We start from the raw sequence: 24795 nt of genomic DNA, 5'->3' as shown, positions 1-24795 counted from the left end.
AAAGATGCTCAACGTCACTCATCATCAGGGAAATGCAAATCAAAACCACAATGAGATATCACCTGTCACTTGTCAGAATAGATAGGATCAAAAAGACAAGAAATAACAAGTGTTGGCAAGGTTGGGGAAAATAGGGAACCTTCATGTACTGTTGGTAGGAATGTAAATTGGTGCAGCCACTGTGAAAAACAGTATGAAGATTCCTCAAAAAATTAAAAATAGAGGGATGCCTGGGTGGCTCAGTGGTTTAGCGCCTGCCATTGGCTCAGGGCGTGATCCTGGAGTCCCGGGATCGAGTCCCGCATCAGGCTCCCTGCATGGAGCCTGCTTCTCCCTCTGCCTGTGTCTCTGCCTCTCTCTGTGTGTGTCTCTCATAAATGAACAAATAAAATCTTTAAAAAAATTAACCAAAGTCTTAAAAAAATAAAATAAAAATAGAAATACCACATGATCTAGTAATTCCACTACTGAAAATGAAAACACTAATTCAAAAAGATATGTGTACTTCTATGTTTATCACAACATTATTTACAATAACCAAGGCATGGAAGCAACCTAAGTGTCCACTGACAGATGAACAAATAAAGAAGATGTGGTCTATATATACAGTGGAATATTATTCAGCCATAAAAGAATATGCAACAACATGGTGGAGCTAAAGAGTATCATGTTAAGTGAAATAAGTCAGACCAAGAAAGATGAGTACCATATGATTTCATTTATATGTGGAATCTAAAAAAAAAAAAAAAAAGAATAAACAAACAAAAAGCAGAAACAAACCATAAGTACAGAGAACAAACTGATGGTTGCCAGGGTAGAGGAAGGTAGAAGGATGGACAAAATGGGTGAAGGGGAGTGGGAGATACTGGCTTCCAATTATGAAATGAGTAAGTCATGGGGTTGAAAGGTACAACATAGGGAATACAGTCAACGGTATTGTAATAGGGCTGTATGGGGACAGTTCGTAGCTACACTTGTGATGTATAGACTAGCATAATATACAGACTTCTTGTACACCTAAGCTAGTGTAACTAGTGTAACATAACTAGTGTACATAGTGTGTCAACTATACTTCAATTTTTTAGAAAAAAAATTTTTTTTTATTTATTTATGATAGTCACACACAGAGAGAGAGAGAGAGAGAGGCAGAGACATAGGCAGAAGGAGAAGCAGGCTCCATGCACCGGGAGCCCGACGTGGGATTCGATCCCGGGTCTCCAGGATCGCGCCCTGGGCCAAAGGCAGGTGCCAAACCGCTGCGCCACCCAGGGATCCCTAGAAAAAATTTTTTTAAGATTTATTTATTTGAGAGAGAGAGCAAAAGAAGGAGAGAAGCAGATTCTCTGCCCAGTGCAGAGCTCCATCTCAGAACCCTGAGATCATGACCTGAGCTGAAACCTAGAGCTGGATGCTTAACCAACTGAGGCACCCAGGCACCCCTAGAAAAAACAATTTTTAAGGAAAAGCCAAAATTAGTGAAATCGGCAATGATATATTGGAAAGAATAAATCTTAAACCTAATTTTTGTATTGTGATAAAATATACGTAATACATTTGTCATTTCAACCATTCAAAAGTGTACAATTGGGCAGCCCCGGTGGCTCAGCGGTTTAGCTCCACCTTTGGCCTGGGGTGTGATCCTGGAGACCTGGGATCGGGTCCCACGTCGGGCTCCCTGCATGGAGCCTGCTTCTCCCTCTGCCTGTGTCTCTGCCTCTCTCTCTCTCTCTCTCTCTCTCTCTATGTGTCTCTCATGGATAAATTTTTTTTAAAAAGTGTACAATTCAGTGACATTAAATACATTCACAATGTTGTGTAACTGTCACCACTAACTATATACAAAACTTTTTCATTGTCCCCAACAAAAATTCTGTACCCATGAAACAATCCCTTTCTCCCTCCCCCAGCCCCTGGTAACCTCTATTCCACTCTTTGTGAATTTGCTGAATCTAGGTACTTCATGTAAGTGGAATTATACAATATTTGTCTTTTTGTGTCTGGCTTATTTCACTAAGCATAATGTTTTTAAGGTATATCCATATTGTAGCATATATCAAAATTTCATTTCCTTCTACAGTCAAATAATATTGCATTGCATGTATATTCCACATGTTGCTTATCTGTTGCTGGACACTTAGATTGTTTCTCCTTTTGGCTATTATGAATAATTCTGCTATGAACAAGTGTACAAGTAACTGTTTGAGTCCCTGCTTTCATCTTTTTTTTTTTTTTTAGATTTTATTTATTTATTCATGAGAGACCCAGAGAGAGGCAGAGACATAGGCAAAGGGAGAAGCAAGCTCCATGCAGGAATCCTGGGACTCCAGGATCATGCTCTGAGCCAAAGGCAGGCACCAAACTGCTGAGCCACCCAGGCACCCTCTGCTTTCATCTTTTGAATGTATACACAGGCATGCAATTGCTGGATCATATGGCAATTCCATGCCAAATTTAATTTTTTATAAGATCAACAGATATTTCATGCCCACCATTAAAGACAAAAGAGAAAAATCAAATACAAACAATATTAAAAATGAGAAAGATCATAGAACACCAGATATAAAAAAAGGAAAAGAATTGTAAAACAATACTACATATAACTCTATGACAACCAACTTGAAAATCTAGAGAAAATTGTTGAATTCCTAGGAAAATACAAAATTGACACCAAAAGAAACACAAAATTTATTTATTTATTTTTAAAGATTTTATTTATTTATTCATGAGAGACACAGAGGGAGAGAGAGAGAGAGGCAGAGACACAGGTTGGGGGAGAAGCAGGCTCCATGCAGGGAGCCTGACAGAGACTCGATCCTGGGTCTCCAGGATCACGCCCTGGGCTGCAGGCGGCGCTAAACCCCTGAGCCACCAGGGCTGCCCCAGAAACAGAAAATTTAAATAGATCAGTTACCACAGAAAAGACTGGAAGAGTAAAGGTAATATAGGAATAGACGGGCACTTCTTAAATATAATAAAGAATATTTACCAAAAAAATTAATAGCAGATAACTTACTAAAACACGTAAAGCCCTCAAGCTATTTCCATTAGAATTAAGCACAAGGGTTAAATGCTCACTATAACATTATTATGCAACATTATTCGAAAGGCCCCAGTGAGGGATGTCTGGGTGGCTCAGTCAGTGTTTTAGTTCCATGATTTCCTTTCCCCTTGGTCTTTTGTTCCTGATGCTTGAAGGACTGTTTGAGTCTTGTTGGTTTCTTTCTTTTTAAAGCTCTCATGATTTGGAAGTTTAACATTCTGTTTCCAGTCTTCTGGTCTATAGTACCTGTTCAGGGCCTCAGGAGTCATTTTTTTTTCTTTAAGATTTTATTTATTTATTTGAGAGAGAGAGTGAGCAGAGAACATAAACAAGGAGTGGGGGGAGAGAGAGGCAGAGGGCGAAGCAGACTCCCCACTGAGGGGGAAGCTCAATTTCAGGCTGGATCCCAACATCCCCGGGATCATGATCTCAGCTAAAGGCAGACACTTAACCGACTGAGCCATCCAGGCGCCCCTCAAGAGTCATTTTAAGTATTAACCTCACCCCTCTGTTTACCCACCGCAACCCCCCATCCTTTTTCCTGTTTTTAACATCCTCAGATCTTCCTGATCACTTCAAATCCTTTTAGAAGTAGTGAGTTTCCACATGACTAAGTGAACTTGCCCAGTACATAGATACTCATTTCTCCCTTTTCCCTCAAGAACAGTGAAGACCTGAGAGGAGTTGAGGCCAGCGTGGGGGACAGGGGACAGCAGGAGGAGGCCTCCGGCCTTCCTGGGTCCGAGCTGACTCAGACCCGGCTCACTCGAGGGCTGTGCCATCCCCACCGTCCCAGCCAGCCCCGGTCCGCACACCCCCCGGGGGGACACTGCTCCCAGCTCCCTGCAGGCCGGGGTCGCTCTAGGTCGCTCTAGGTCGCTCTAGGTCCTTTGCACCTTGGTCCCCGCAGAGCCGCGGGACCTCAGGAGGCCCCGAGCTCGGCCACTAGGGGGCACCGGCGCGCTTCCTCGAGGAGACCGTCCCGGGAGCGTCAGGGCTGGCACCGGCCGCTGCACAGTCGCACGTCGGCTGGGACGGGCTCCGGGCCAGGTGCGGGACATGCAGGCTCCTCCCCCCGCCCCCACGGCCCGGCCGGCGCGGGATGCAGGTGCAGCATCTGCACCCCCCCCCATCCACGCCCCCACCTGCGAGGTCCTGGAGCGGGCGGCCCCGCGGGCGGGAGGGACCCAGAGCGGAAGCTGCGCGGTTAGAGACCCGAGCCTCAGCCCTGGGCGCGCGGGACCGCGGGGGCTCCCGGTTCGGTTCGAGACCCCAAACTCCCGACCCTCACCCCAGCCAGGAGCCGTTATCTCAACCCTGCCGCCGTGCCTGAATCTCTACCGTTGGAATCCCTCCATTTATTAAGGAAGACCCGTCAAGGGCACATGTGTGAACCACATGGGTTACCCAGGGACAACTCGTTAACCCTTTGGGACGCAGAGACACGTTAGCACAGATTAATTTGCGCCGAGGTGAGGTACGATTGAGGTGGCGAGACCTTCGGGCCGTAGGTCCCTGGGGATGTGGCTATTATTACCTGGAGGACTAAAATAATAGTCATTGTTTATTGACTTGGTCCTTGCCAGGCAGCTGGGAGCTTTGTCGCATCATCTCTTTTGATAAAACAGCATTTTGAGATCACTTGGTTACGGTGAGATCTGCTGCTTTTCTCCACCGTGATGTTACTATGTTTCCCCTTTGTACGCAATAAATATTGGGGGAGGGGATACTGTGAGACTATGACATACTGTTTCTCAAGTTTGCCCCCTGCTCCTCAGTGTCCTTGGTCCACTCTGGAACACGACTCCATGCTGTCATTGATGGTTTGGGCGCTTGGCTCACAGCCTTCCTTTCACCCCAATCCTGCCATCTGCCTAAGTCAACGGTATTAGCCTCCCCTTGCCCCTCAACTCTGGTTCCCTGGTTACTGCCTCTTGCCCTGGTTTGACACTCCCCTGACTCAGCTTCCTCCTCTGCTTTCACATGACTCCGATCCTTTCCCTCCCTCTCCCCTAGAGGACTCTACCTTGGCAGTTACTTCGCTGCTGACTTCCCACATCCTTCTATCTCTGCAAATAATATCACTTATCACTTTACTGGGAACAACCAAGCCTCGAGCCTGCACTGCTTCAACTCCCTAATCCTTTCTCTATGTTCTCCAAATATCTCCACCTCCACAGTCATCCTCCTTCTAACCAATTTCGGGCCAAGAAAAGGGCTTTCTGAGGCCAGCTGGAGCTCTAAGAGCAGCCTGGTAGAGTAGGAAGGACAAGGACTTTGGGGTAAGTCAAGGTCTGGTGTGGATCTTGGTACCCCCCGTTTACTAACCATACTTTACAACCAAGTTGTTTTGGGTTTTTCCCCTTTGAATTTCCTGAGCATCAGTGAACTTACCAATGATGTCTGAATAGAAATACTAATTGTTAGGGGTTTTAAGAATTAATATCAGTGTGTGACAACTGCCTGAAATGGATACTGTCATGTAATGTTCAATAAATGGTCGGTATTATGGGTATAATCATTCACGGTATGGGCCCCTGCTCCTCTAAAAACGTCATGCATTATCTCTCCTCTCCCATATTTTCAGCCTGTCACTCTCAACTGGTTTCTTCCCTCAGCTTATAAACCAGGTCAAATCTCTCCCACCTTCAAAAACAAACCACAAGAACAGTGCCATAAAGAAATCCACCAAGTCCCTCAAGTACTCACACCTTGTCATGGAAGAAGAACGTCCCAAGCAGGAATTCTTGGCTTCACTAATTCCTTCGAGATTTCTATTTCATGTGGGAATCTCTCCTGTGGCTTTTTGATTCAGAGAATTGGCTCATTTCATCAATTCTGGAAAATTCTTAACTCTTAGCTCCTCAAATATTGCCAAAGAAACACATATTAGGTTTTCTGTATCTTCCCCTATTTATCATTTCTGTATTTTCCATCTTTATGTCTCACTAGGCCTCATTCTGGACGATTTCTTCTGACTTATCTTCTTTCCCACTGTTATTAACCCTTCTATTGAGTTCTTAATTGGATTATTGCAGTTTTTAGTTCTATAATATCTAATTGTTTTAAGGTTCTATTATTCATTTATTTGAGAGAGAGGGAGAAAGAGAGTGCAAGCAGGGGGAGGAGGAGAAGAGGGACAAGCCTCTTCTCCTCAGTGAAAGCAGAGCTGCACGTGGGCCTCCATCCCATGAACTTGAGATCATGACCTGAGCTGAAATCAAGTCAGTCGCTTAACTGACTGAGCCACCCAGATGCCCCTCTAATTTTTTTTTATCTGCATTGTTGCTTTCAAAATTTCCATATCCTTACATAAAACTTTTAATTCTGCTTTTATCTCCTTGACACAGTGTGTGTGCATTGCTTTATTGGTTGTACCTAAGAACTCTAATATCTGATATCTTGGTAGGTCTATTTCTATGGTTATGGCTACTGTTGATCCTGAGACATGTTGTTTTGTCTCACATACCTCTATGCCTCTGTTCTCCTGGACATATTATATGAAATGACTATTTTGAAAATTAAAAGAGACCAAGGATCCTCTTCCAGAGGGATCCACCTTTCTTTTGCCAGCACCCAAGAGCACTCAGTCCAGGAACAGGGCTTGAGGAATATTCTAGCGGGTAGACTCTCTATGTAAGCAGAGGTAGACAGTGACTGCCAACCATGTCCCTCCAGCTCTACGATCTAGATTCTGAGGATTGGCAGACAACCCCAGCATGTCTTTAGGACAATGTGGAATGCAATATTGCCCTTCCCACTCACCCCAGAAGCTTGACCTATTAGCTGCCTTCTCCCAGACAAGGAACAGAGGCTCACCCATTTAGGCTCTTACCCCTCCCAATTCTACTCTCTTAATTCCTCCTTTTTTTTTTTCTTAAATATTTTAGTTATTTATTCATGAGAGACACAGAGAGAAAGAGGCAGAGACACAGACAGAGGGAGAAGTAGGCTCCATACAGGGAGCCCGATGCAGGACACGATCTCAGGACTCCAGGATCACGCCCTGAGCCAAAGGCAGCCACTCAACTGCTGAGCCACCCAGGTGTCCCATTTTTTTGTTGTTGTTTGTTTTTGTTAGGACTTCGATGTTATTAAGAAGATGGTTTGAGGGGCAGCCCTGGTGGCTCAGCGGTTTAGCGCCGCCTTCAGCCCAGGGCCTGATCCTGGAGACCTGGGATTGAGTCCCACGTCAGGCTCCCTGCATGGAGCTTGCTTCTCCCTCTGCCTGTATCTCCGTCTCTCTGTGTGTGTGTCTCTCGTGAATAAATAAATAAAATCTTAAAAAAAAAAACAAAACATGATTTGAGGTCTCCTGTAATTTCTGTTATTTAGAGGGAGAGTGGTTTGTACCTTAGTCCAGGAACGCACATGCCAGGAAATTGCTAATGCCCTTCATACTGCTTTTCTGTCTGAACTTCGATCCTTCTTTTTATTCATCTGTAGTTGAACTTTTTATGGGAAGGCATTATAGTCTGGAGAGCAATTTACAGCAAGTGACTGGAGATTGCCTAGCCATGCCCCTGGGTTCACTAGAGGGCTTTAGTGGGGCACCTTCCTGTCTCTTCAGGAGGGCACCTTCCTGTCTCTTTGACCATCCATCAGGATATGAGCATCGCTGGAGTGGGTGCTGGGCTTCTGGCGTGCTAATCTGATATGGATTTGACCCCGAGGTCTATATAAGTGGGTGGACAGTGTGAGCAGACTTCTTTGAAGGGAGCCACCTGGGAAAGAGGCCTGTTCTTAGGTAGGTAACACTTACTCAGACATGATGCCTTCATGAAGCCTGCTCTGACTCCCCTAACATGGACAGGGTCTCTCCCTGCCTTGTCTCACACGGTCCATTCTCAGTGCCTGCTACGGAGTCCACATCACCCTCTACCTAGTGTAATCAAGATTTTATGTACACATCATGCTTTCTCTTTTGTGATGGTGGGGTTGTTTTTTGTTTGTTTGCTTTTTTTTTTTTTTTTTTTTTTTTTTTTGTCTGTTTCATTTTGTTGGCACTGGTTGACGAGGCTTGAATTACTTCTATTGCTCAGTGCATGTCATATGCACAAAGTCCTTTGGCTATTTTATGGATTAATGTGTCCTCTTTTATCTCTCTTCTCTGCTCTCATTCCCCTTTCTCTACAGGTCATTATTTTACTGTATCTTTTTTAAGATTGATTGATTGATTGATTGATTGATTGATGAAAGAGCGCAAGCTGGGGAGGGGCAGAGGGAGAGGGAGAAGGGAGTCCTCACTGAGCAGGGAGCCCGACGGGGGTGGGAGGGCTCCTAGCTGTCAAGGCCATTGTCTGTGGGCTCTCAGCCCCAGAAACCCAGAACAGCTGGCAGCAAAAGTGGATCTCCTCCATGATGACAACACCACAGGCCAAGTGAGGGCAGGAAGGCTGTGATCCAGGTGCTGCGGCTTTTCAGGGGGCTACTGAGGGCAAGAGCTGTACAATGAGTGCCCAGCGAGCAGCATGGACAGTATGTCTGCAGCTGACCAGCAACATGCTGCCAGGGTAACCAGAACTGATTCTTGGGCAGCAAGATTCCATAATCATCCTTAATGTAGGAGCTGAAGGGAAATTCTGCAAGATTCTAAGGCCCTCTGTGAAAAAGCAAAGACTAAGACCCATTAGAATATAGATGCTCAGGTAAATCAGACTGGACTGATAGCCCCAGGCTGGTGAAACCTGGTGTATTGGTACCACAGTCATAATAACAAACACAACCGTCATGCTGTGTACCTTCCTCACACATTAGCTTATACCTGGGCAGAACAGAGGCATGAATGACAGCACGGGGACCAAAGAAGTATTATCAAGGCACCCTCTTCTGTCCTCTGTGAGCACCTACCTGAAAGGTGAGCCCACCTAGTCAGCCATCATTGGGCTGTCCTCACCCTCCTGGCAACGTAGAAAGTGCATGGCATTTCCTGTGAGAAGTCCTAGGCACTTCCCATCAGGGTGGCATCCTGCCCTATGGGGACCACGTCCTACCAAGAGACATGAGGACAGAGATGGTGGCAGCAGGTGCCTGTGGAAGAGGGGGAGGAAGCTGTTGCTTCTCACTGACGTCCTTACTAAGTTCTTCTGTCCTCCAACGACAAGCAGATGGTGACAGGGGAGACAGGGGTGACAGGGGAGGGCCTGAGGGGCTGCTCTCCCTCTCCACGTGCTGGGATAAGCAGATCACTGTGTCTAGTATTCTTCCTGCTGAGCTCGTGGTGGCTGTAATGAAACACACATGGCTAGTGCAGCAGCACGATGAAGCTGGGCCAGGCAGCAAGACCATGGCCTGCCCGGTCACTGCAGCCATGTGTGATGATGTGCCTTCCAGCCACGGGAGACCCGGGGCTTCCTCACTACCTTCTGCTGGCACTGCCTCCAGCCTCTGGCACTATGGTTGCTCCTCCCAGCAAAGGGCAGGTTCCAGGTACCACCATGCCCCAGGGGGCCCAGTGAAGAGCTCGAGACCCTCGAGGCAGAGGTCACACTGCAAGATGGTGCATCCAGGCTCAGAGCTGTCCTTTCAAGATGCCCACTGGTGGGCAGACCGAGGTGTCCTGAGAGCCACCACAGTTTGACTTCCTATCTATGCCATGAGCCACGTTCTTATTTACCTGGGCTTTTAGCATCTGGATGGCTTCAGAATCTTTTAGTCTGTATGTCTCATTGTGTAAAGGTGGTTTTGGGGCCTCTGTGGAAGGTCAGAACCAGAGACAGTCTCTCTCCTGACAGGTTTGAGGGTGGAAGGGTAGAGGGAATATGGGAAGACCCCTGGAGAGTGGCCATCTGGATGAGTCTTTCCAGTTCTCACTGGCGTGATTCCTTCAAAGAGGTTTAGGAAGAAGAGTATGTGAGGGGCCCATCACTGACAATGTGTGTGTCTGCATGTTTTTTGGTCCTCTTTGGAGACACTATTAACAGATCAGAACCAAAACTGCCCTCTGGGATGCAGGCTGTTAGGTGAGAGAATTCCCTATACTAATCTGAAGAAAGTCTGGATGGAGAGAGAGTCAAGCAACATGCTTGAGCCTGAAGTTGTTGATGGGCTTCTTCTTTCCTCTTTAATTTTAATGTGAAAATTTTTTTGAAGCATAACAGAAATACAGGAAAGTATCCAAATCCCAAGTATACAGCTACATAGCTTTCCCCTAAGTCACCTGTGTAACCTGCACCTAATCCTCCTCATGCTAACCACTATCCTGGCTTTCAATACCTTAGGTTAGTTTTGCCAGTTTGGGGACTTTATATGAATAGAACCATATATTGCTGAAGGACTTTTTTTTTATTTAATTAATTGATTATTTATTCATGAGAGAGAGAGAGAGAGAGAGAGAGGCAGAGACACAGACAGAGGGAGAAGCAGGCTTCATGCAGGGGGCCTGACGTGGGACTCGATCCCAGGTCTCCAGGATCACGCCCTGGGCTGAAGGCAGCGCTAAACTGCTGAGCCACCCGGGCTGCCCTGAAGAATCTTTAAGAACAAAAATATCTGGGGTGCCTGGGTGGCTCAGTGGTTGAGTATCTGCCTTCAGCTCAGGTCATGATCCTGGGGTCCTGGCATCAAGTCCCGCATCGGGCTCCCTGCATGGAGCCTGCTTCTCCCTCTGCCTATGTCTCTGCCTCTCTGTGTGTCTCTCATGAATAAATAAAATCTTTAATAAAAAAAGAACAAAAATATTTAATACTCAATATCAAGAGTTTTACTTTGGGATGATGTAATATCTAATCATCATCCTCACATATATAATAAAGCCTGCTGTGCACGTAAATCCCTTTTGTAAACATTTTTGTTTTGTTTTGTTTTCCAAATAGTAGAGGTAGGAATCAATGAAAAAGGGCTGAGTCTCCCTTCTGGGTCATTGAGAAACAGAGCAAAGAGTGATGCTGCAGATGTGCCTGCAGGTGTGAACACAGCCAGTGCAGAATGCACTCTCAGAGTTAGAGAGGAGCAAAGCCCCAGCCCTGGAAAGTTCAAGAATTTTAGACAGAGCATTGGACTTCCCACACCCCAGAGTATGGGACAGGGCTCAAGTAAATTCATATGTATTTCAAAAGACAGAGTAGCTTCTGCTAATATTTGGGTTACAAAGTAGATAAGCATTTCCCTAGAGAATACACGAAGAACTCGGGATCCCCATGGACTTATGGTCATCCCTATTTGATGTGAACTGGTGGTTATTCCTGTGTGACATATACCTGCACAAGTTGGATGACAGGGCTGAGTCAAACGTAGCATGCCTAAGTCCGAAAGACGGGAGAGGAAGGCTCCAGCCACAGATACCAGAAGGGACCAGAGAATAAAACCCCTGCTGATAGAGGTTGCCATTCAGCCACCTACACAGAAATGTTGCTACTAAGTACAGAAGGCACCGGGAAGGTTTCCAGGACCAGCGCTGGGCAGGAGACTAAATCTCAAAGGAAAAGTAAAAAGTGAAACTTATTTGCCCCTATAGTAGCCCCAACAGTTGAACCACAAACAGCGCCCAGCTGAGCCTCCCAGAGAGGCAGGGAGCCCACGCAGGTGGGAGGAAGAGGGCAGGACCCACCCGCCAACAGTGACCCCAGATACCAGAGGTGGTTCTCAACCTGACTGCAAGTTCCAATCACCAGAAACCAGTTGGTTTTTCACCTTTTTTATTGTAGATAACATAAAATTTATCATCTTAACCATTTCTAGATGTACAACTCAGTGACGTTAAGTACACTCACACTGTTGTGCGGCCATCACCACCATCCCTCTCCAGAACTCTTCATCTTCCCCAACAGAGGCTCTGTACCAGTTAAACAGAAACTCCCCCAGTCCCCTCTCCCCCCAAACTCCTGGCAACCACCTTTCTATTCTGTGTCTGTGAATTCAATCACTCTAGATATCCCATATAAGTGCTATCTATTCATACACTATTTGTCCTTTTGTGCCTGCAGGGGAGATTTTAAAAACCTAAATCCCAGACCAATTAAACCAGAACTTCCAGGGGAGGATCTAAACATTTAAACATCTCCCTGATGGGCACCTGGGTGGCTCAGTGATTGAGTGTCTGCGTTTGGCTCAGGTCATGATCCCGGGGTCCTGGGGTCAAGTCCTGCATCGGGCTCCCCGCAGGGAGCCTGCTTCTCCCTCTGCCTGTGTCTCTGCCTCTCTCTGTGGTCTCTCATGAATACATAAATCTCAAAAAAAAAAAATTTCCCTGATGATTCTAATGGGCAGCCTTGGAAACCCCTGGGTTAGAAGGTCTGAATCAAATTTACTTTCAGGAACCCCTTCAAATAGCAGACACATCTCAACACCTGCTGTCTGATGCCTCAAATTCCTTTAGTCATGGGCAAAGCTAAAGATTTTCCTCCTTCCACTGGAGATGAGGGGTTTACAATGACTAAAACACATCTGCTAAAGATTAATCAGTCAACAAGTGTGAGTGAGTATTATCAGACACCGTCTCCCTTTGAAAGCCAGAAAGACTCAGAGAGTAGCAGATGGTAAGTAACTGTCCAGTTGGGAGATGGGGAGAGACAGGCACACCCCGCCAGGGACTCTTGGTCACTTTGTGTGTGTGTTGGGCAGGGGGGTGATAAAAGCTAGCCTTGTTCACCTGTAATTGCCCTTAGGACCAACACATCTGTTTACTTGCCCAGTTTACTGGAATAGGGCCACTATGACATATGGTTCCGATTGACTGTATTTTTGCATGATTCTTGAGTCCTCTCCCCTCTGCCCCCTGCTACCCTTTTAATTTAACCACACTGATTTCATTACAAAGGAACTTCACTTACATGGGTTCTCATTGAGGCATGACCAGTGCCTTGTTCCTGGAAGACCTCTTTCTGTTGCTTGTTTCTTCAGAACTAGAAATACATAGAAAATGATAAGGTAGATTAAAGAGATGGAGAGAGACAAGACTAAAGGAGAGAGATGCAAACATATATAAGATGACAGAATGACAGGGAAGATCCACACCAAAATCGTGATGTTGGTTTCCCATCATGAAGGGAGGGAGGGATGGGAATGAGACTGGAAAGATCTGAAGGTTTAGTTTTCTAAACCCTGGAAGCAAACATGACAAAAAGTTAACACTTTTTCATTCAGCATTGGCATTTGTTATATTACTTTTTGAACCTATCTTTGTGCTTTTCAGTCCTTAAAAAAATGTCCATATGCATATATTTCTATATAAATAATTGTATGCATAAATATATGTGTATAAAGAAATGTTTTAATGACTGAGGAGAGCTCTTACAAAATGTTTCAGGTTGACAATTTTGTCATAAAATTAAATTACTAAAGCCTCAGGGAACATTTGAAAAATAAAAAAAAAAATACACAATTTAATAGTCCCCATAAAATTACCACGTAGAAATTACTGCATTTTGATGCCTGTATATTCAAGCTTTTCCTCCATGCATTAAATAATTGCATCATTTCAAATTTTCAGACAAACCATGAGAGACTCTTAACTCTGGGAAACGAACAAAGGGTTGCAGAAGGGGAGGCGGGCTGGTGGATGGGGTAACTAGGTGACAGGCACTGAGGAGGACACTTGATGGGATGAGCACAGGGTGTTCTACTATATATGTTGGCAAAGTGAACTTCAATAAAAACAAAACAAAACAAAAAAACAAATCAAATTTTCAGATAGTTTCTGATTACAAAAATACTTTTCATTGGGCACCCCCGGTGGCGCAGCGGTTTAGCGCCGCCTGCAGCCCGGGGTCTGATCCTGGAGACCCAGGATCGAGTCCCGCTTCAGGCTCCCTGCATGGAGCCCACTTCTCCCTCTGCCTGTGTCTCTGCCTCTCAGTCTCTCTCTCTCTCTCTCTGAATAAATAAATAAATAATGAATACTTAAAAAAATACTTTTCATTGTAATATGCAGAAAAAGATAAGCAGAGACAAATTACTTATGGCTTTATGACCTGAAGAGCCCCCAACAAGGTTCTCAATGGCAAAAACCAAAATGTGATACTAGTTAGGAAGAGAAAGACATAACTGGAAAGATTGTAAATAGGATACATTGTCTATAGGGAGTGGTATTTTACTACAGTCTTTGATTTCATTTATCTCCTCCTCTAGGTCTTTATGTGATAAAGTTATCCAAACATTCAGTCAGATATTGCATGGCTGGACTGTAATACCAATTTGATCTTGGTTTGAATGTTTTTTTCTTTTATGGCTCAATCTGAAGGATTCACTCACTATTGCAATTGCCTTAATATTTTCTGAGGGCTTATTATTTAACATCCTCTACCATTTTTTCTTGTTTACTTGCATATTTATTTGTTTCTTATCTCTCTTCTTCATTGTGGTATCCTTAGGGCCAGAAGTTTCTGACATGAGTAGTATTATTGTTGAATGAAAAAATGAATCAGAGCCTTTAGTGGTCCTGCCTACATAGGATTGTGAAAGTGTCTTCCTTTAACTATCATTAGATACAAAGTCTAAGAAGACAACCTGGTGAGGCACCTGCTTTTCATCTACACCTCTTCCTCCCTACCTCCTCATATGGCTGCAATCCTATGTCCCTGTGTTATTCAGAACCACTTCCACAGTCAATACCATGTTCTTCTTTTTGCCTGTTTATCTTGTGCCTTGAGGAGCCTGAAATCTATATGTGATTTCCTCAGCTTCTGGTTCAATGAAATCATCAGTGTGTCCTTTGGTGGGCATATTCTTCCCTTTGATACTAAAAATGTTGAATTCTCAGGGTCCAGTATTGTAAGGATAGGAAAAAATATTTTGGTTAGCCATTTACTATTGCAGTAGCCTTAACACTTTTTAATTTATCATTTATCATTTTTAAAAAGATGTTATTTATTTATTTGAGAGTGAGTGAGTGGTGGGGGAGGGAGAGAGATAAATAGACTCCACTCTGAGCACAGAGCCCAATACAGGGCTGGGGCTCAATCTCACAACCCCGAGATCATGACCTGAGCCGAAACCAAGGGTCAGCAGCTTAACCTATGGAGCCACACAGGCCCCTCTCATTTATCATTCTTTGCTACTTTTCCCATTTGGCACTGAGGAGTGTAAGAACTACATTATCCTCTGTGAAGGGAAGTCTGTGTGGTTAAGGCTACAGATAGGCCCCACCTTTCGTAGATTTGTTGGCAACTCACAACTTTCCACATATGGGATAAATAAAGTTTTATAGTTTATTTTTCTCTTGAAATTAATTTTTAATAGTAATTTTAATATATGATACATTATCAATTGTAATGTTAAATTTCTTTCTTTTTTTAAAAAAAAGATTTTATTTATTTATTCGTGAAAGAGAGAGAGAGAGAGGCAGAGACACAGGCAGAGGGAGAAGCAGGCTACATGCCGGGAGCCCGACGTGGGACCCGATCCCGAGGACCCTGGGATCACACCCTGGGCTGAAGTCAGCGCTAAACCACTGAACCACTCGGGCTGCCCATGTTTAATTTCTATTACTAAAAACATTAAAAAAATTTTAAATATAATTAAAATCTTCATTTTTTTTAACAGGTCCTGCTTTGGTATTACTCATAGGACTACTTGAACAACTTCAGCATCATAGGAATTCAGCCAGGAATGTTAGAAACAACATAGTAAAATTACTAATAATCACTCACTCAATAAACCATTGAGTGTTTATTATGTATCAGACACTCTACATACCTTATTCCACTGAATACAACAAACCTATGAAGTAATTATTATTCCCATTCTACAGGTCAGGAAACCGAGGCTCAAGAAGACAAAGTAACTTGCCCATAGTCATATGACTTACAAGTGCTGGAGCCGGAATTCAGTCATTTAGTCACGTACAAACTCTGGATTTTGTCGGCAGATGAGTAGACCTGGGTCCCCATCCTGGCTCTGCTGTGCTAGCTGCTATATGTGATACCTGCACATGTGGTTTCACCCCTCTGAGGTTTAATATCACCTATAAAACCTGTTAAACAATAACTCTCTCATAGAGTTGTTGAGGGATTCAAATGATGAAAAAAAAGAAGTGATGTGGCTGGCACCAAGAGACAGCCAATATAAGAAAGTCAGCCACAGTCCTTAATTACCTCCTTCCCTCCCTTCTCCTTCTGGAGGGGTGGGGCGGAGGGCAGCGAGGAGAAAGGGTAAACTAGTGCCTGCCTGAGGTGCGCAGGTTGGAATCCCAAGCTTAGCTGACCTAAGTAAGGAACACACCAAGGTGCAGTGCCACAGGCCGAAAGAGATCCCACCCAGGGAGTGGCTCAGATGCTTCCAGCACAGACGTATGTCCCTTCATGTGTAGGAGGTAGGGGTGGAGTTGGATCAGGGAACTCTCACCGCAGCTTAGGAGCAGCCACTGTGCTGGTGAGGAGGGCCCGGGGAGGCTGCTGCTCGTCTACCTGCCAGCTCTTGCTCTGCGGCCCCTGCGCACACCCGCGACCATGGGCACCTTCCAGGGCCACCTGCTGGCAGGGACATTCTTCCTCATCTTCTCTCTCTACTACTCAGTGATGGTGTCCTTGGCGCTGCTACGGGGACAGAGGTACCTCCGACCCCCTCTGCCCCCGAGGGAGAAGCGAGGACACAGGTGGTGGCAGCTGGTGCCTGTGCAAGGGATAATGAAGGTGCTCATCTCCCTGGGTGGCATCATTCCCGAATTCTTCTACCCCCCAGGAGTGAACCGGCTGATGATAGTAGACTGGGAGGACCCCCGGCGCCCGTTCGTGTTCTACGAGAACTGGGACCACGTCACCATGTACGGCTTCTTCCTGCTTAGCGGCGTGGTGGACATCGCGAGCCGGGCGTGCCAGGCACGGCAGACCGCCAAGCTGGAGCAGGCGGCGGAGGCCCTGGCCTTCTGCGTGCTGGCGCTGCTGATGGCGGCGCACCTGGAGAACAGGGGCGCCCTGGAGATCCGCGTGCACGCGCTCTTCGTGGCGCCCGCCTTCCTGGTTGGCCTGGTGCTCGCCATAGAGGTCTGGGTGCCCGACCAGCCCGCGCTGTGGGTGCTCAAGACCTGGATGGGCCTGGTGCTCAGCAGCTGGATGGTGCAGCTGTCTGTGCTGATGTACGCGCCTCCCTCTGGGCAGCCCTGGAGAGCGGAAAACCCCGAGGACCTGGCCTTCCTCCCCATCTTCTTCTGCTGGCACCTGGCCTTGGGGGCGGCCCTACTGGCCGCCGTCTATGGTCTCTGCAGCCTCTGGCACCATCGCTCCTCCTCTCGGAGAGAGGTCCCGGGCGCCAAGTACCGGCCGTGTCCCAGGGGCTACAGCAACGAAGACCTGGAGAAGCTGGGCGCCGAGGGCGTGCTGCGGGATGAGGGCGTCTAGGCGAGCAGCGCCTGTCTCCGTGCTCTGCCTTTGGTAAGGAGAGTTTCCAGGGTGCCCACGGTGCACGCAGCACGGAGATGTCTCAGGATCCACGACGGGGCTTTCTGTCACAGGCGTCACCTTCCTTGTTCCTCAATAAACCTTTCAGCTCCTGGGGTTCCTTGGATCTGTTACTCTGTTCTCTCCAGGTCTCCCTCTCTCCTGCCTCACTGTCCAGTAAGGTTCCCGACCAGGGACTTGTGTGGACTCCTGTGATATGAGAACAGTAGGGCTTTACTCTGATGGCTTTTGGGATCCAAGAGAAGGCAATGCAACAAGGAGAGGGAGATGGGGGATCACTGGGGACCCCGGGAGGGTTCTATCAGTTTGAGGCAGAGCTGGCTTCGTCTGTGCAGCTCAAGGGTTTTAAGGTGTGAAGAGGGGGTTCCTTTTGGCACAAGGGTGAGGACTTCTGTTTTCTTCACTCCTCTCTCTGGTTTATTTACCTTAGGCGCTGAGCAGGATGCAGAACTTGTTTCCTCCTCGCTGTAGTTATTTTACATCTAAATGGAACGAGGCTACTTCTGCCTTCTGCGGGAGCAGAGGGGGTCAGTCAATGTAGCAGGTGCTCAAGTCTGAGAGGAGGCAAAGAGGAAGAGAGTCCCGGAGGTGGGTGGAAGAAGCAAGGATGGTGGAGATTAACTTTCAGTTGCTTGGGTTTTACTGTAATATAAAACTCCATTGTCACAACTCTTTCACTAAACTCTATGATACCAGTCTATGTGTGTCTTGTGTGAGTGATTCTGGGGCCAGATCAAAGAAAAGGCCCAGATTTCCGTTGGTGGGAGCAGAGGAAGGTGGAGAACTGCTATGAAATGCGGGGTGCCAATAAACTCAGTGCTTCTGAAGATGTAAAAACTTGGAGCGGAGAGAAAGCTGAGAATGCCAACCCCTGGAACATGCAGAGATTTTCAGCCAGTCATCGAGCTTCTCAACAGAATGAGAGAAGGGGCTAGTAAATGCATATACTCAGTGAAATACGTGAAAGCCAATTACATAAAAATACCTATCCTTGGGTGCAACTAGAAAGCCATTGCTTCTGCTAGCATGAGTCTGCATATGTGAGATGGATAAATCAGGCAATTGGAGATGTGAAGAGGCAGGAGGAAGGGTGGGGGTGCTGGCCACGGATGTAGAGAAAGGACCACAGAGAAAAGCTCTCTATCTGTCTGTCTGTCTGTCTCTCTCAGCAGCTGCAGTGACACTGCCTCTCATGCAGTTAGAAATGCTGTCCTCAGAGACCAAAAAGCTATCAGAAGTATAGAGAGGTGTTTGCATTTGCAAGATAGAAGACAGGTTGCACTCTGTCATCTGAAATGTCACCGGGCACCCCCCAGTGTGTAGCAGCATGGGAAATCGGCCCTGGAAACCAGGACGAGAGCTTGAGGCAGAGAAGGGAGCGAGGAAAGAGATGAAAGTGGGTCTAGGGCTAGAGTCAGGCAGCTCACACTGTTAGGGCTTGGAGGGGAGGAACACTCTGGATCTAGAGGAAGAGAAATGTGTTTTCCTGCAGCAGCTGGAACCAGGCCAGCCCCAGCTTCCTTCCCAGCAAAGCAAGAACCAGCCTACGGAGAAGCCAGCACCTTTCCTCTGTCCCCACCCTAAAAAGCACAGAAGCAGAGCCAGATTTGCCCTGAAGCGGCTAAAGCTCCAGCTCTAGGTCCTCATTCCACATCTCCAAATGCAAAGCCCTGGGAGGGGCCACAGCAAGGTGCTCATAGGATCACATATCATGGAAACCTTGCAAAAGCAAGATATTTCTGCATTCTTTTTTCCAAAGAGGGACCTCCTACCGGTATAAACTTTAGGCTCCCCCAAAACTGGCTTTGCCTCCACCCTGAAGGGTTAACACAGTTTTATTTTTAAGATGCCTTATGATAAATACATCCCCTGGCCTGTTGGAGTGGAACATTCCTTATTTGAGGATAATGGTAAGACTCTCTCCTTCAACTTGGAAATAAGAAGCTTAAAACTATTTTTTTTAAGATTTTATTTATTTATTCATGAGAGACACACACACAGAGAGGCAGAGACATAGGCAGAGGGAGAAGCAGGCTCCATGCAGGGACCCCCATGCAGGACTCCATCCCAGGACCCCAGGTTCATGCCCTAAGCCAAAGGCAGGCGCTCAACCACTGAGTCACCCAGGTGCCCCAGAAGTTTAAAAAATTTTTTTTCTTTAAGATTTTATTTAATAAATAAAAATTTAAAAAAAATTTAAAAAAGGGATCCCTGGGTGGCGCAGCGGTTTGGCGCCTGCCTTTGGCCCAGAGCGCGATCCTGGAGACCCGGGATCAAATCCCACATCGGGCTCCCGGTGCATGGAGCCTGCTTCTCCCTCTGCCTGTGTCTCTGCCTCTCTCTCTTTCTCTCTGTGTGACTATCATAAATAAATAAAAATTTTAAAAAAAATTAAGATTTTATTTATTTATTCATGAGAAACAGAGAGAGAGAGAGAGAGGCAGAGACACAGGCAGAGGGAGAAGCAGGCTCCACGCATGGAGCCCGACGTGGGACTCGATCCTGGGTCTCCAGGATCACGCCCTGGGCTGAAGGCAGCACGAAACCACTGAGCCACCCAGGCTGCCCAGAAGTTTAAAATTCTAATGACATCACCAACTAGCTGAAAACCACCGGCTAAAGTATAATCCATCAGTCAACAAATCCCTCAGTGACCTGTTATCAGATGCTGGGCCTGACTTAATAAAGAGGAATCTGATGTGTGGAGGATTGGTGGCTAGGGGGAAAGGTGGGGAGTGATTTACAGAGGTGTTTCTTGTTTATCTTGGTCTGTGCTATGCAGGGGAGTTTTTGTTCTGCACATCTGGCCTTTGTCCAGGGTATTAGGGTTTTCCAGAGAAACAGAAGCAATAGGATGCAGATAGATAGAAATTTTAAGGAATTGGCTTAGGAGATAGTGAGGGCTAGCAAGTCCAAAATAGGCAGGCCCAGAGACCAGGGAAGAGTTTTAATGTTGCCATCTTGAGTCTGAAGGCAGAATTCCTTCCTGCCTGGAGCACCTCCGGCTTGTCTTCTAAGGCCTTCAATTGATTAAATGAGGCCCATCCATGTTATGGAGAGTGCTTACTCAAAATCTACGGATTTAAATGTTAATCACATCTAAAAAGTGCTGGCACAAGGCAACATCTAAACCAGTGTTTGACTGAACAACTGAATGCCAAAGCCTAGCCAAATTACACATAAAATTAACCATCATACTCAGCATAGGGGAACATGGCCACTTAAACATAATTTATGCCAGCTGTGTTTGTCATGACTTTGGAGAACTTCCAAAATAATAACTTTATTATTTTAAAAGAACATCAGGGCACCTGCGTGGCTCAGGCAGTTAAGCACCTGACTCTTGATTTCAGCTCAGGTCATGATCTCAGGGTTGTGAGGTCGAGCCCCATGTCAGGCTCCATGCCCAGCTTAAGATTCTCTCTGGGGCACCTGGGTGGCTCAGTGGTTGAGCATCTGCCTTTGGCTCTGGTTGTGATCCCAGGGTCCTGGGATTGAGTCCTGCATGGGGCTCCCCTCCCTGCAGGGAGCCTGCTTCTCCCTCTACCTCTCTTTCTGTGTCTCTCATGAATAAATAAATAAAATCTTTAAAAAAAAAAAAAAAAAAGATTTTCTCTCTCCCTCTGCCCCTCCCCACGACTTCTGCTCTCTCCCTAAAATAAAAACACAAAAATAGATGGGTGGGGGGATGGGGTAACTGGGTGATGGGCATTAAGGAGGGCACTTGATGTAATGAACACTGGGTACTATATACAACTGATGAATCACTAAACTCTGCCTCTGAAACTAATAATGCATTACTATATGTTAATTGAAAATAAATAAATAAATAAATAAATAAATAAATAAACAAACTTCATCATTATAAGTTCTGATTGCAGTGTGACTATGACTATCTAGTGTTATATGGCCTCCTTCTCTTCCTTGTTCTCTCTAGAGAAAGGCAGTGATGGGTATACAAGTAAGTGATGCTTATTTTTAAAGATTAAAATAATGTTTAGAGAGGATTTTTTTAATTATTCATGTTATACATTTTAGACATCTTATAATATAGCAAAAAGTACTTTAAAGTATTTTGAAATCTATCATACTGCCCCCACCCAGAATTAATTACTGCCTGGGAGAGCTGAAAGAGGAGGAAGTTATTTCAATCAGAGTGGATGATAGGGTTTATATATCAGAGATGAACTCTTTCTTGGTAATGACGAAGGATGTGCCTGATGACTAAGGTGTGGATGACTAAAGAGACTTGGAGGTGAAGGTCACTGAAGATGAAGAAATCCAGAGCTGGGAGTCTAATGTGGGAAAGAACAGAGCAAGGATCATGAGAGGCCTGGGAAGATGACAGCCTTGGACTGGTGAACCCCAGAGCCCAGTTCTCAGTGAATCTGGGGATGTGTGCATGGGGAGATACCTAAGGCATCAAAGAGAGCAGAAGACAGAAAATGTGGCTAGCATCAGCTTCAAAGGAGGAAGTGACCGGGGTTATGCAGAAATGGTAACACCTACCCCGCAAAGGTATTGTGAGAAATAAATGAGGTGTTGCATATACAACACTCAGTTCAGAGCATAGTGTACAGTAGATGTTCAATTGCTATTAGTTCGAGAGATTGTATGTACAAATGGGCAATGGTCAGACTCTATATGAAAATAAAAATCTGACCTACAGCCTGCAGCAACCAGTCCAGGAAATCAACCCATTTCTACAGTAACTACGCAAGAAGCCAGCCTGTTACCTATAAGTCAGACTGCAGAAAGTCAGTTAGCTATCAGTAGTAACTGGTCCAAGAAGCCAAACAATAACCCCTGGAACAACTGACCCGAAATGGGCAGGACTTGGTTAATAACCAACAGCTTCTCTAATTTTTTCCCTCTTTCCAACTTAGACCAAACAGAGACAGCTAAATATGCACCCCTAACCAATCACGTAGGATACCCCACTTCTAGCTAGCCTGCCTGTAGCAACAGGCCAACAGCCTCCAATCAGGGCATATCTGAAGCCTCCCCTTCTTGCCACCATGAAGTTTTCCCACTCGCTGACTGGCAAAAAGTAAATGATGATGGCTGACTCCCTTGCTACAGCAAACCAGAGTTTTGAATACATAACCTCTGCTTGGTCTTCCTTTATTTCCACACATTCATTCAATTCTTTCATTTACTCATGCAAGCAGATATTCAATATTTATTGAGCATCTACTATACACCAGCCTCCATGCTAGACCAGGAGAATAACGAAATGACCCAGATGCCAGGGTCTCTGACTCCAAGCTGATTATGGCTCTGTGGGAGAGGAAAGGCAGAGAAACAGCAAGCTAAGTGCAGTCTGAAACAGGCTGTAACGAAGGGCAGGTAAGCCAGGCTTGGGCACCAGTGAATGCTTCCAAGGAAAGTGATGTCTCTCCACAGGAACCCAAAGGATGAGTGTGGCCAGGGGAGGAGAGGTTGGAGAGATCCCCAGGTGAGGGGGAAAGGGCCAAGGGAAAACTCCTTGGGTCATAGCAGAAACACCAAAGGAAGTAGATGGAAGCAGGATGGTTGGACCTCCGTGTTTGAGCCTGGAGCAGCAGCCATGAAGGTGGAAATGTAGACAAGAGTCAGATTCCTTTTAGACTCCATGAAGGAATTTGGTGTTTATCCTAAAGCCAGTGATAATGATCAAATTTCCATTTTGAAAACGTCACCCATACTTGATGTGGAGTGTGGCATTGGGGAGTGGGGGTGGCAGTGGTGTGTCTGTGCACGCAAACCTAGAAAAAGGGACACTGGCTAGGAGACTGCCAGGCTGTGGGGCTGAGATAAGAGAAGAGCTCATTTAGATGGTTCGTGGCCTGGAAGTCATGACTTCAGGTGAGGAAGGTGAGAGAGGGTGAAAGCCAAAGCTTGGACCACTGGGGAGGACAGTAAATGTGATCACTGAGAAAATGAAAATCAGGACCAGGGGCTGTGGGAGAAGAGAGGAATTCTGATTGAAGATACACAGTTTGAGGTGTTGTTCTAGAAGTAGGTGTGTGCAGGAGTCTGGAGCTCAAGAGAAAGGGTTGAGTCAAGAGCTTTGGAAGTCATAAATGGTCATTAAAGCCATTTCTGATCATTCAGGGATGGATGAGCTCATCCAGGGAGAGGGCTTGGAACACAACTCTGGGAGGCAGTGTGTGTAACTAGGAAAAAGAAGAGAGGCACTTGTAAAAGCCGACCAAGAAAGAGCAGCCCAGGGAGGTAGGAGGAAAGCCATGGCCTTGTTGTAACACAGAAACCAAATACTGAGATTGTTCCAAAAAAGGGAGTAGCCAACAAAACCCTGTTTCTTATTCCCAGTTCCTCCTTCCTTTCCTTCCCCTCCCAGAGAAGGATGGCCCGCAGGACATTGGGAGGGAACTCACTCTTCTAAGACTAGTGGAACTGGTCCTGCATTGCCCCACAGTGTGGCCCACGCTGCATCAACAAAATGCAGGTGTCGTATGGGTCATAAAGAAAACTGACTGAGGAAAGAATAAGATGAAATGAATATGCTTAAGACAGAAGAGACTTGCCCGTAAGTTATTATGCCCAGCTAAGGATTATACCTGTTATCCTTTATTAACCAGGACTGGAAGTTAATTCTGGGACCTGGTGAGCTCTGTCCTTTTCTGATGATTGCATATGACATAGTTAACTCTTCATTCCCTGGTTATGGAGTGCCTACCATGCAGCAGGTGGAAACAGAAATCCCATTTCCTCTCGCCTCACTAGTCTGTGGGTACAAAACGGACCACAGAAGGGATAATGATCCATAGTCCAATGGCCTCTAATCCCTTAAAGCCTTGCACAGATATCCCTGAGTCCCTACAGATCTCCCTCTATCCCTTCTTCTCTGACCCTCTCAATTTCTCTCCCTGTTTCCCACTTATTATCTCCTTGACCCTCTCCTTTTCTCCCCATCACCTGCCCTCCTTCTCTGTCTTCCTCACCTTCTCCACTACCTAAACAGACTTCCTGCTTCAGGCTTCCCCAGAGATTATCCCTCCCCCTGTCTCACTGCCTATGGTGTCCTTGGTAACAAGGACACTTTCTCCTCTACAAACTTCTTTGAAGACACAGTGTAGAGCCCACACTTCATCTGGAGAACATCTCCCTGCCCTGTGCACCCACTCCCATGGCCCTTGCGAAAACAGCTCCTTAACTTCCCCTGGCAGCCTTCTCTCTCCCAGGACCCAGCTCCCAAGAAATAGTCTCCAAGACGGAATGCCTTCTCCAGGTGACAGCATCCTCATGGTCTTGCACCTCAGCTAGTCCTGGAGCCCTAGGACAGAATCTAGGATTTTCTTTTGTTTGGTAGTTCTGATTGTGTTACTATGTACTAGAGAAAGGATACAAGTGATACGCTAGATTTTTTTTAATGACAGCAAAATTTTAAAAGTTTGCCAAGAGCACAAAACTGGCTGG

General features: G+C 46.0%; 1 protein-coding gene across 23 annotated transcripts; it reads left to right on the top strand.

Annotated features, from left to right (window-relative positions):
- Positions 1-4300: 4300 nt before the first annotated feature.
- On the top strand, positions 4301-18071 carry LOC140622113 (transmembrane epididymal protein 1A-like). 23 transcript variants are annotated; one of them, XM_072807694.1, is made up of 5 exons: positions 4301-4517; positions 4627-4691; positions 5221-5322; positions 15729-16526; positions 16658-18071. In XM_072807694.1, exon 5 carries the CDS (start codon positions 16672-16674, stop codon positions 17311-17313), a length of 642 nt encoding a protein of 213 aa, XP_072663795.1. In that variant the 5' UTR covers positions 4301-4517; positions 4627-4691; positions 5221-5322; positions 15729-16526; positions 16658-16671; the 3' UTR covers positions 17314-18071. The 23 variants fall into 23 exon arrangements, with proteins under 23 accessions (XP_072663795.1, XP_072663789.1, XP_072663796.1 ...); XM_072807688.1 differs by having other exon boundaries at positions 15729-17346; positions 17804-18071; XM_072807695.1 differs by lacking the exon at positions 15729-16526 and adding an exon at positions 7611-7787.
- The last annotated feature ends 6724 nt before the right edge of the window (positions 18072-24795 follow it).

Source organism: Canis lupus, chromosome 31 (genome assembly GCF_048164855.1).
Source record: "Canis lupus baileyi chromosome 31, mCanLup2.hap1, whole genome shotgun sequence".
Classification (NCBI taxonomy): Eukaryota; Metazoa; Chordata; class Mammalia; order Carnivora; family Canidae; genus Canis; species Canis lupus.
Note: the sequence above shows the minus strand (reverse complement) of the source record. Positions and strands in the feature narration are given on the sequence as shown.